Source organism: Cibotium barometz, chromosome 54, assembly GCF_041138505.1.
Source record: "Cibotium barometz isolate CiBa-2024 chromosome 54, ASM4113850v1, whole genome shotgun sequence".
Lineage (NCBI taxonomy): Eukaryota > Viridiplantae > Streptophyta > Polypodiopsida > Cyatheales > Cibotiaceae > Cibotium > Cibotium barometz.
The window spans coordinates 9,947,000-9,960,000 of NC_141099.1; the positions used below are offsets into that span (position 1 = coordinate 9,947,000).

The 13,001-nt window shown below is 44.0% G+C and overlaps 1 protein-coding gene and 1 long non-coding RNA gene across 2 annotated transcripts; one reads left to right on the plus strand and one right to left on the minus strand.

The window, feature by feature from the left end:
- Nucleotides 1–270: 270 nt before the first annotated feature.
- LOC147607840 (G-type lectin S-receptor-like serine/threonine-protein kinase SD2-5) lies at nt 271–10,756 on the minus strand. Its single transcript, XM_086790109.1, has 2 exons — nt 9,514–10,756; nt 271–1,505 (listed from the first exon to the last, which is right to left on the minus strand). Exons 1-2 carry the CDS (start codon nt 10,754–10,756, stop codon nt 271–273), a joined length of 2,478 nt encoding a protein of 825 aa, XP_086646235.1.
- A 420-nt stretch (nt 10,757–11,176) lies between these two features.
- Nucleotides 11,177–12,126, plus strand: LOC147607841 (uncharacterized). The gene is made up of 3 exons (XR_015264636.1): nt 11,177–11,245; nt 11,365–11,409; nt 11,502–12,126. It is a non-coding gene; the product is annotated as an uncharacterized LOC147607841 (long non-coding RNA).
- The last annotated feature ends 875 nt before the right edge of the window (nt 12,127–13,001 follow it).

Consider the following 13,001-nt stretch of genomic DNA (forward strand, 5'->3'; position numbering starts at 1 on the left):
TCTATTGTGATATCACCCAATGTCAAGGAAAAAAACATCTTTTAGTGTAATTTTCATGACTTAATTGGAGAAAAACCAGTGCTCTTAGTTAAAGATTCGTTTTTTGGAAATTTTAGTTATAAAATTTTCTATAAAAAGCGGTTGAGCTTAAAGGTCATCCTTAGAAAAAAAGTTTTGTTTTGAGACTTATATCACCGTACGATAAAGGTAAGGGGACATGGACTTCAGACCGACTCAAATGAAACAGTTACATAAGACATTGAAGATAAGCTAGGCTGTTGAGGATGAAATGTTAGGTTTGAGACTCGATTGGGCGTTGGCGATGTTAGAGAAGGGGGGAGCCACGGCAACAGGGGTGGTCCCTTGCAGCCAATTTGTCACCGTCGATGCGGCTGGTCTCATGATCGGATTGCCTTGAAGGCACCACATGGCAACCAGCACCAATCTCCGAGCTTCCTCCTCTTGGAATACGCCTTTCAAGCGCTTGTCCACCACATCCAGCAGCTTGCCCTCCTCGCACTTCCTCGCAGCCCAGCTAGGGAAGTGCCACTGATCTTCTCCCAAGGCAGCTGTTGCATGCATGTCGCCCACTTGGCGAAGCATCAAGGAGATGTCCACATTCTTCCTGCCTCCTACAATCTCCAGAAACACCATCCCCATGCTGTACACATCACACTTCTTGGTCATGGCAGCATTGGATAGGAACAGCTCTGGCGCCATGTACCCAGGAGTGCCCCTCACTGCAGTCATCACTTGAGAAATGTCCCTTGCCATGAGCCTTGAAAAGCCGAAGTCGGCAAGCTTGGCTTCAAAATCCTGGCTTAGCAGGATGTTCTGGGGCTTGATGTCCAGGTGCAAAATGGCCTGCGAGCATTCTTCATGGAGGTATGTTAGACCCCTTGCTACACCAACTGCTATCTTGAAGCGTGTTGCCCAATCTAGCAATGGTCGATCCTCCTCTTCTATTGTCTGGAAGAGCCACTTGTCCAGAGAGCCTTTGTGCATGTACTCGTAGGCAAGCAAGCGATGGTTAGATTCCCAGCAGAATCCCAGCAGATTCACAATGTTCACATGACCAGTTTGGGATATGGCAGTGATCTCAGCAATGAATTGCTTGGACAAGCTGGCCTCCATCAGTGCCATCGACCGTAGTATCTTGACTGCAATTTCCCTCCCATCAGGCAAGATACCCTCATACACAGATCCGAAGGCGCCCCCACCCAGTGATCTGGTGAAGCCCTGCGTTGCTGTGTGCAGGTCTTTGTAGCAGAACCTTGTAATCAAGGAGGGCAAAATCTGAAGCAACTCTATATTGTCATCGGTCACGTATCTACTAGTGTACCATGTTCTGGCTGCCACCCCATACCGAACCAGTCCTGCTGCTGCTAGCAATGACAAGATTACTATGACCACCTGAGCCAGCACACTAAAATGTGATTTCACTCCACTACCAGTGTCAGGACTGTAAATTATAGGGATGCTGTGCTTCAGATATGCAACATAATCTGGGGTAGCATTATTGCTTAGTGTAGTAACATTGAGGAAAGTTAGTCCTTCCTCCATGGGGAAACAGAGCACTACAAGACAATGCTGCCATACACGCGACAAATTACGAGCGCGTGTATGGTCGCGCATGTATTTGAATAGAATTGAGCGCGTATATTTTGGCATTTAAATTTACGTATATATTTGTATTTATCAGCGCGTGTATAAGCGCGTTTATATACATGCAATAATACACGCATTAATACACGTTGCCATACACGTATTAATACACGCTTGGTAAAGAAAAACTGAAAAAAAATTGAATTCCTTTAAAAATTAAGAACTATTTTCTTTAAACCATCTCATAGTACATTACAGTATATATCATTACACAATCCCACTACATACATTTACAACAATGAAATATATTCAAAAATAAATCATGCATATGAGATGATAATTAAAAGACAACACATACAATAGAAATGTCGTCAATTTAGAACGATACAGTGACGGATTGGTTAGGGTTCGATCTCATCTTCAATAAGATCCATCTTTGCTAAACGATCAACATCGATATCCATTTGATCAATTTGTAAGGCTACGATTAAATTTATTCCACTATCGATATTCTGTACTCCATTGATAATGGTATCGATGTCCTGATCATCCTCATCAACATCACCATCATCCTCAATGGTAGGGTCATTCTCATGATCATGAGAAATGGCACGCTCATCCTCATTATCATGATCATCTCTTATTTCTTGATCATCGATCACAACATCTTCATTGGCATGTTCGACATCATCTTCATTGCGGCTTGTTACATCCTCCATATGCTCCATATCAGTGAATGTATTATACATCACTTTGGAACGTGGTGTAATAGGGATGACGTACCACCATTTAATGTCATGCACCATTGGTAGATAGATAACATACTCAAATACACATACTACAGTAATTAATTAGCATATCAAAAGTCAAGGGGTACGTGAGCTTAGATATATATGTACATGAAACACATTAGTAAAAAAATGCATACTAGCTCACATTGTTGTGGCAATACGAGCCTATCTTTCTTTGTTTGCCAAAACTTTGTAGAGTCAATAGTTACATAGCCACTTGCATGGCGTTTTATCGTTGCATCAGGTCCTTTTTTCACCACGTTCATTTGTCATTTGACATCCAAAACATACACAAAGAAGCGACGAAAGTCAAGCTTAAATATGTCTTTTATTGTGTCACAATAATCATCCATTTTTCCATTAGCTCCCTCAAAGCTACTAATGACACCGCAATCTTGTGTATTCCTCTTTTCATCAATTCTTTGTATTCGAAAATGCTTGCCTTCACACCATATAGCATTGAACATAGTGCACTGGACCAAAATAGAAGCAATATTTGTGTAAGCAATGTGAATAAATATTAAAAGTAAATCACTTATAACTAATACAAAACATTAGTTCTATGTACCTTTAACATGCATCCTCGTGCATACTCCCATTCTTCCGCCGTGATATGCAGCCCCTCTCGTCGCTCTTTGCTCTCTCCATTTCCTCATGCAACCAATCAACATGGATATCATTCGGAAGTGTTGCTAGATGCTTAGGGTACGCCTTACGAGAGCCATGTTGCCTCCGAAAGAGAGCTCTTTCTGCTTGCCTTTTTATCTTTGCATCCTCATATCTTGTAACCTATCTGCTCATCACATCACTATTAAGGATGCAAGTGAAATTGAGATCATCAATCAATGTTCTGTCAATTACTTTACTCTGTCCTTTTCCTTGAGGCGCAATAGAGGTCATCTCCTCAAGTCCTCTTCATTGCTCCATAGTCGTGGCAAAGAGCTGTCCACCTGACCAAGAAATTTTGAAATATATACAAGAGACTCTTGTATCAACCAACCCTCGGCCATGCTTCCTTCAGGCCTTGCACTTTGCCTCACAAAGTCTTTTAAGGTCTTCATGAAGTGCTCTAGGAAGAACATCCAACGTGCATGCACAGTACCACATAAAGCGATTTCGTCCACTAAATGCACAATGAGATGTAGTTGACTTGTGAGAATGGTTCGCGGAAAAGTCTCCTCTACCAAACAAACCACCTCCACTGCCATAACACGCGCATCATCCAACGTGGCTGGATCAATTGCTTTGGAACTAACATATCTAAAAAATAAATAAATAGTACGTTATACCTCATGCACGTTCATTTTGCAAGGTATAATGAAGGGTGATCTGACATGGGTTTTACATACCTCACCACCTCGCCCATCTTATAAATACATTTTTTCAAACTCTTATTTGCACAATGGTCGATGCTAGTAGGTAGAATGAACTGTGCACATAAGAGCACATATATGTATGTATGAACTGTGCACATAAGAGCACATGTATGTATGGTTTATGGCATTACAAAATTTAATTTCAACGTACAAGACTTGGAAAACACTTACTTGAAGCATCTTGTGCCAATCGTGGGACTTCAATCCATATAGTTGCTCAACGCCTCTTTTCTTAGTGGTTATAAAGGCTCCCTTCAATGATCTCATGCATCCAGTGGGAGTACGCAAAGTGATAATGGCCTGCTTTACCTGCTTCTCCTCTTTCTTTGATATAATCCATGGTACAGGCGGAAGACGAACGTGCCCACCCACCTCTCATGGCCAAGCTTGACACATACGTCCTGCGACCTGCAAGTCCTCACGCACGCTAACATTGCCTCGTTTATCAATAATATGTTCCCAAATATCAGATCCCACATTCTTGAAGATGTGCATGGGATCAAGAAGATGGTTGATCTTAAGATGGGTCCAATATGGTAACCGAAAAAAAATGGAGTACCTACACAAGGGCAATATTGCTCTATGTGACCTTTAATCCAATTAGAGACTACACAAAACAAGATTGAAAAAACATTACTATACCTGTTTATGTCATTTGGAGGAAGAATATTTGTAGACTCCCAAATACGCTTCCAATCTTTTGCACAAAGTGTTTGTGGAGGAATGTTACTCTTACTAGTAACATATTTAGGATGATATGAGGGGAGAAATCGATGATGATTATCGAACATGGTCTTACACAAACCATCAGCATACTCATGTACTAACAAAGGGCCACAAACAGGACATGCATGTTTACCCGATGTTTTCAAACCTGTTAAAATATAAATAAAAGTTAGAATAATAAAGTCAATATTTTTAATTAATATATATAGCCAATAGTATTAGAGTAGGGAGGTAATTAGAATTCTTACCAGAACAATTGCTGTATCCTGGAAAGTCATGCATTGTCCACATCAACACTGCTTTTAAGTCGAAGTGTTGAGAGGAGGGAGGCCTACTATTGTCCACCATCGCAACACCTCTCCATAGTTCCTCTAAGTCATCAATCAACGGTTCAAGATAAACATCCATATGCTTGACTTTATGTTTCCCTGGAATTAGAAGGGATAACATAAGATGTCCCTTCTTGATCGCCATTGATGGTGGAAGGTTGTAATTCACCAACACAACTGGCCACACGCTGTATGCGGTGCTTTTGAAACCAAATGGATTTACTCCATCCATACCTAAGCCAAGTCTCAAGTTTCTGGGCTCTGTTTTAAAGCTGGGCCACTCATCTTCAATATGCTTCCAAGCAGGAGTGTCTGCGAGAATTCTCCACATGCCATATCGATCGATGTGAGGAATGCCATGACATGAGCTCTGCTATGGATTTGCACTTGAACATGTGTTTGATGCGAGGAATTATAGGAAAGTGTCGCAAGACTTTACGAGGTACATCAAAACTCTTTATATCTGTTCTATACCTTGCTTCACCACAAGTGGGACAATGTCAAGCCTCCTATTTTGTCCCACGAAAGAGAATGCAATCATTGACGCATGCATGTATGCGATCATAATCCAATCCTCCAAGAGATGTCACATAGTGCCTCGCTATGTCTCTTGAGGTGGGTAGTCTATTTCTCTTTGGAAGCATGTTTAATAATAGCCTGCATCCAATATCATCAATTATAATTAGTCTTAAATCCTAAACCTTAAACCACTAATTCAAATTTGTAAGTTAGAATGCTTACTTCAATAATGCGTCAAGACTTGCATTGCTCCATCCATAAACTGTTTGTATATTGAGTAGTTCAAGTGAAGCACGTAAAATAGAGAATGTGCACCCTTCAAAAACCGGTGTCGATGAAGCCTTGTAAAGATGCTCTTGTTCCATATCATCGTCGTCCATACCTTTGGGATCATCCTTAAAAAGATTCCGCACCATATCATCAAACACTTCCTCTTCCACAACTTCGTGGGGTGCAAAGCTATTGTCATCCCTTTCCCACTCATCTCTGACAATAGATCCCAAAGCTCCAGCATCATCTCGTCGACGCTTTGCGTGCTCTCGTCACGCGTAGGGCACCATGTTAGGGTGTGGTACTGCATCCTGCTTCAATTAGAGTTTATATATTACAACTCTATTAATTTAATTTGGATACCATGAGTCATTTGAATACTATCAATTTACATCTACTCACCTCTAAACCTGTTTGATTCTATTCTCCATACATGGAGATATGATTCAAGGTAATTCGACGTGCTCGTACAATGCATCCTTGACATCGATTACACATACATTTGATCCGTTGTCCCAACCACACATCGCGATTACGATGATGCATTATCTCATCTTCCTCAGAACTGCTTGAGGAGGTTGATGACATCCTATGTACAAACCAGAAAACACAAAATCATAATATGTTTTTAATGAAAGTATAAAAATCGCGTGTATTAACGCGGCTATTTCCTAAAAATTGCGTGTATGAACGCGGCTATTTCCTAAAAATTGCGTGTATTAATGCGGCTATTTCCTAAAAATTGCGTATATTAACGCGGGTAATTCTTACAAAACACGTGTATTAACGCGGGTAATTCCTGCAAAACGCGTGTATAAACGCAGCTAAGTTATAATACACGCGAACATACACGCGTTTATAAACGCGACGAATGTTTAAACTAAAAATAGCCCGCCTTCCCCAGATAAAGATTTTGAACTAACATATCTGTTCTTTTTCGTTTTCGCCTCTTCCAACAGAAACGAAACCTAAGTGCAAGGAGGGAGCAAAGAGCAAAGAAGGAGCACACACAGGAGGAAACCGACCAAGAAAGAAGACTCACTTTTTCAGAGGTGAGTCAGTTTGTCCTTTGCCTTGTCTCCTTCCTCAGATTTGTTTATGCTATTTTCTCTTTGTTTTTTGGGTTTGTTTCCGTCCTTTTGCTTTTGTGCACACAATTTTGGGTGAACGATTCTGACAGAGGCGACAGTGGGCCTTTCATAAGGACACATTGTCGAAGGTCGGTCGCTTTCAAAAAAAATTTTACACAGGTCGCGTGTAGAAACGCATGTATCCTGTCTGCACAGACTATATATACACGCGTTTCTGGACGGGTGTATACACGCGTTTTTTGACGGGTGTATACATGCATTTCTGGATGGGTGTATACACGAGACTGCCTTTCCTGTTTCTATGGTTTGCAGGCTGATAGGTGACTTGAATGATGATATTTGTGTGAGTCAAGAGACAGTCCATGATGTACATGAGGATTATTTTTGCAGATTCTTTATGGATATTCCAAGTTCTTCATCCGATCCATTTGCATACAGCAATTGGCTGATGGAGATGCTAAATCATTTTGGGCGCCATCCTGGTCCAGTTGAGCTTACAGAGTACATGTATGCCCATCCCCCTCCTTCCATGCCTGGTGTCTATACCCCTACCGCGAGTATCCAGGGCACTCCAGTGTCGTCTATACCTACGAGTCCGATGAGACGGCATGCAGCTTCTCCTCTTCCACGTCCACCGAGGAGACATACCTCGTCCCAGACACACTCACGCACACCCTCACTGCCACCATCACGTGCTCCCTTAGAGCCACCGTCACGTCAGGGCTCACAGCCAGCATCACGTAGACAATCCCCCAGTCGTGACTCCACCCGCAGCGCAGCAGTAGGAAGAGTGGGAGTGGAGGATGCGGCGGGTGCTTTGGTGAGGGAGGTGGGGGAGGTAGTAGGGCACGCGGTGAGAGAGGAGATAAAGGGAGAAGAGTTAGAGGAGACAGTTCGGAAGAGGAGGAGATGAGAGAGGTGGAGAGAGTGATCTACTATGATGTGACGGATAGGGACGGGATAGTGATGGATGCGAGGGGGAGGGAGGTAATGGAGTACATGCGTGGGGTAGTATCAAACTTGTATAGAAATTGTTTTATTAAATTTAAAGATCAAAATAGCTGATTAGTTGGAGAGGTGATAGAGGCTGTACATAGTCGGTACCCCAATCCCCCACATGCTACATTCTCGGATGTATGGGAAAGGACGCGAATAAGGGAGATCTTAAGTAACAAAAGATCTCACCTTAAAAAACTCGCGTACGATGATCAGCTAAATGTAGCTGCGGGTGACTATCCTGTCGAGAAACCTGCCACACCACTGCACACAAACGCGAGTGGAAGGAGGCAAAGAAACGAGCAGAGGGTGGCGTGAAGAGCAGGCAGCATATGGAGGCACGAGAACGGATCCAGATGGAGACCATTGGATCTTCGCATTTCGGATCTGGCAGCGTCGAGTCATGGGAGGCAGAGTTCGTAAGTATCTTGCCACTTTATTTTATTGTTTACTTAATTCATTGATTCTATGATTGTTTTAATCTTACAAATTGTGTTGATTATGATACAGCGACGGGTTACGAAAAAGAAGCCCACAACCCACGATACTGCGTATGCTCGCCGGCATAGCAAACGTGACACGTGGACCATCTTCAGAGCCGAGGGACGTATTATGGACGCGCAGTTTGAGATGGCCATGAGACCATACGGTTGACAGGTACTTGAAAACTCTAAACGAATGATTTTGATTTATTGAATTATATATATATATACTTTATATACTATATATTACTTGAACAGGTTCAAGCTGCTGATGATCCACCCGCCGCCACTGCAGAGGGTGAACGTGAGCACTACTCATCGGACATTCCGACCGATGTGAGCTCATCTGAGCATGGAGGGAGCACCGAGTCATCATCTGGGTCTAACTCAGACTTATAGTATCACATTCCATATTGAGGATGTGGTTGTATATATTTTTTTGTAAACTGAAGCCATGGGCTATTTCGAGATATGGACTCCCTTGTATATATGTGTGAAATTTTAATAGTAATATTGAATCGTGAATCGATAGTATTACATTCATGTCTGTCTTGAATCGTGTATTGACAACGTATGCATTCATGTCGTTCTTGTCTTAATCTTCCTCGTGGATATGTTCTTCGTGGATGGTCTAATGCACCAAAAAAAAATCCAGAGAGTGTTATTGGGTGCTAGAATGCTGGAACAGCATTCAGGCACCAAATAACACTCTCTAGATTTTTTTCTTTGCTCTCTATTCGCGTGTATAAACGCGTCAGAACTGCTAAAAGTCGCGTGTATATACACGGATAATCTGTAAAACACACGTGTATAAACGCGTCAAACCTGAGAAATACGCGTGTATAAGCGCATCTAAAGTAACAAAACGCGTATATAGACGCTTGTATCAACGCGTCTAAATGCATCTGAACTGATAGAATGCGTGTATATGTCCGTGTATGAATGCGTCTGAGCAGTCCTATACACGCGCTTTTACACATATGTCTCTGGCCGCGATGATACACGCGCTAATACACGGGCCCGCTACTTTTTTTCACAAGTCATTTTTAGCGGCTAGGAGCGTGGGTATGAGCCCGATCCCTTGTAGTGGAGGGAGATATTCTTCACGTAGAAGAAGCCAGTGCAGGAGCAAGAGAAATTGCATGACTGCATGCAGTTCTCTAGGCTGGAAGTCTTATTGTGGAAAATTGCCCGAGAGAGGAGAAAAATGGCGGCGATGTCATCCAGTTGCTGGAGATGTGTCTGCGTCTGGCCTGGCACTGGGGCTCCATTACTATCACACTTGGGAAGGGAGAGAGTATCATCAAGCATGCAACCATGGTAACTACCGTTTCGTGATATGTTGGCTGTGAAGCCGCTCGGAGGGCAAGTGCAATGGCTAAAGACATCGGATCCCTCCTTTGAGCAAATACTGTAATGGCCGCAAGCCAAGGGGACATCGCGGAAACCCCAGCTTTCGTAAGGGCTTGGTACTAAGCCTGGGCTGAACCGAGCTGAGCCGATCCCAAATCTGTACGTGGACACATTGTTGGAAACGACATCCACACTACTCTGGAAACCTAAAGAAAGGTTGACGAAGTGCAGCCAGCCGTCAGTCTCCAGCCTCACTAAGCCGAATGTGGCGCCATATTCAGGATACAGCCCGTTGCGTTCAGTGTGGTTGCAACTGCCTGGATACAGTTGAAAGAGCGTACCAAAATCCTCCACATCCTCCAGCACAGCGTAGGCGCCTTGATCAGCGCCCCCGCAGAAGGCCTTGGAAACATCGGTACTTGAATTGTGGAGGACCGGGAGCTGCCAATACGGCAGATACCCAGAGGTTGCTGAACGCAATGAGAAACTCAGGCCACCTGCCATCATGGACATTGAGTATGTCAAGTCTGCGCTCACTAGCTCCATCCCTACCTGGAGGATCTGGTTCTTTAGCAGCGTGTCGCTGGGGTGCTTGAAGCTTTCATATACAACAGCATCAGAAGAATCATTGATTAGGAGATTGCCGGAGTCTAGCATCTCCATGGACCTTGCATTGCTGACGCTCCACACAATTTCTCCATCATAATCCAGAAGCTCCAGCGCCCCATCGTGACTCACGGTCAAAATCGCCATCACAGATTTGAGAGGGCGCCCCGGATGGGCGTTCCACACAAGCATAGCCGTGCTGCCCTCTTCAATGTAACTGACTTCCAGACCGCTGCTATTCAGGTCATGACTGCCCATAACTCGAGCAGAAGTATTGCGCCTCTTAGCCGAAAAATCAATTATTACAGTGCGGCAGATCGACAAATACATACTGTAGACTGAAGTGTTTCCTGATGCAGTGCTCAATGGCATCGCAAAGATTCCCAGAGAATACCCTTCACCCGCAGATGAGAAGCCCTCAGATTCCACTATCGGGAAGAACAATTCACCATCACCTGCAGAGAGACCTGCCTCTGATTCACTATTACTGTAATTGTAGCTGAGACCGAAAAAAAATCCAACAGGAAGCTCTGTTCGGTTTGTAGAGGAAGAAGCTAGAGACGGAGGAAAAAATAGTACGAGAACAAAGCACAGGGATGCTCGGAGACCCATCGTTGCAAGGTGTTTCTACACACGGGCCAGTGCTCGAATGTGAAGGCGGCAGTGGCAAAGGCAGGCTCTACTTTTAAGAAAGATTTAGGCCCGGTTCAGATAAGGCGGCAGCCAAGCTGCCGCCTTCCTGCCATGCAATCGCAAAGTGCCCCATGGCACTCTGCGTTCACAGCGGGCGGTGGAAATCCACCCCCACCTTGCCACGTCATGGAAGATGCTGGTTGAAATTGTGCCGACCCCCCCCCCTCGCCCAAAACGGCTTCCAGCCTGCAGCATTTCCAAAATTTCCAAAAACGGAATCCCAACGGATGTTTTTTTCAACGGCCTTTTTCCCAACGGCCACTTTCCACTTTCAACGTTCATTTTCCAACGTCCCTCCCCCCAACACCCTTCAATTTCCTATAAATTAGAGGGTCTAGGGTGAGATTTTGTACCCTCTAGAATTTCTAGAGAACATAATAATAAGCTTCACAATTTCCATTCTCCAAGGTGCTTTTACATGCACTTCAATCATGCTTTCTTTTTATCCACCCATTTACCTTTCTTTTAATGTTTTTGTGGTACACTTGCCATGCCTTTGACATTGTGTGCTTTTGTTTTTCTTTTAGGGGTGTGCGAAAAGGGCGGGAGGCAACGTGAAGCGAGCGCATAAGGTGACCCCTCACAAACCGCATTTCCATTATCATGACTAATGTATGTGTTTTTATTTTATGTGGTGCTAATATTCTCTTCGTGTTCCATGTAGGTACTATGGATTCCAACACGAGCCATGAATTTGATTCATCGCAACAACGCGGCGACGATGATCCTATTTTCTCCCAAACTCCTCTCCCGCACTCTAATTTCTATTCATTTCCCCCTCCTCCTTTTCATGTGCCACCTCATGGCTTCCAAGCCATGCTCAATTCTCCTTCCTTTTCTCCAAACTCTCCCTTCATGTTTCGCCCCCCCCATTCACCTATGGTAGCGCAACCTCCTAATCGATCATCCCCCCTAGGTATCCCAAACATGGGTTCCATTCCCAATTCCCTAGGAAGCCAACCATCACCCAACTCACTCAATAACCCCCCTTTATCTTCTCAACCAAAGCGAGTTCGTGGCATGAGGAAGGAGCCTAGCGATGAGGAGATTGTGTTAGAGACCCAACCTGCGCCAAAGAAACCCAGGAACTCCAAAAAGAAGGTGGTGGTGGACTTGGGGGAAGATGACGACAACGACAATAAGAAAAGCAAGTGGCAAGAATTTTGGGTTGACCAACTCATTCATGTCAGGGGGGGCATGAGTGAGGAGTTCAACAATCCTGGGAAACAAGGGGTCAACTTGTGGGCAAAGGTGGCCACAAAGCTAGCCGGCATTTACCCTGATTTCAATAAGGATAGTGAAAGTTGGCGCAAGAAGTGGCAAGCGGTGCTAGCAAAATATAGAGTGGACAAAGCTCACAACTCGGTATCTGGCAATGACAGGAGGCACACATGTAAATGGTTCGATGTGGTGGATGAGTATTACCACGATAGAGCCACGGTCACTCCTCTTAGCCACGCTTCTTCATCAACAATGGATGATGCTACTTTCCCTGGCGGTGACAAGGATGAAGTAACTATAGCACAAGATGACGAGAAGCCACAAGCACCCATGTCCTCAAGTCGTCGAGTGACTCCCAAGTATGAGGAATCTTTGGCCACAATGGCCGATACTGGGAAACATCTATTGGACCATCTCAAGGAGACCTCTAGCCAAAATGTTGCCTTGGAGAGGGAGCGACTGAAGATATTGGCAGGATTGCATGCCACAATGAGTGAATTCCTTAAGGAAGGAAGGGGGGGCAACAAGTAGCCTTGGCGGAGGAAATTCTTGTTATTATTATTGTATGAGTTTATAAAGTTTGGGATCTCGACGTTGCTTTGTTCCTATGCGTTGTATGGATTTATGAATGTTTCTAAGCTCCTAAGAAGCATGTTAAGCTGAGAATTTAATATGTATCAACTTGTTTTGGATTTGCAGGTGACAATGGGCATGTCCAAAGACATTGCACTCTATTGTGCGTGGTTGTGTTCTATAGCGATCTATGAATTGCTTAAAGAACCAAGCATGCACAATGATGAGTGCATAGTGCAGACTTGGTTGCATGTTACCGAATGCATGGCACGATCTGTGAGGTTGAGGAAGATTGCGAACCGTAGGAGGGGTCATGAACACAGACAAGCGTGGGCATATCCACGGCCTCAAGGCTTTGTAAAATGCTATC

Coding starts and splice junctions, on each gene's coding strand:
- LOC147607840 (XM_086790109.1), bottom strand. CDS start 10,756: ATGGGTCTCCGAGCATCCCTGTGCTTTGTTCTCGTACTATTTTTTCCT. Junction 1,506..9,513: donor AGCCAACATATCACGAAACG/GTAGTTACCATG, acceptor ATGCTACCCCAG/ATTATGTTGCATATCTGAAG.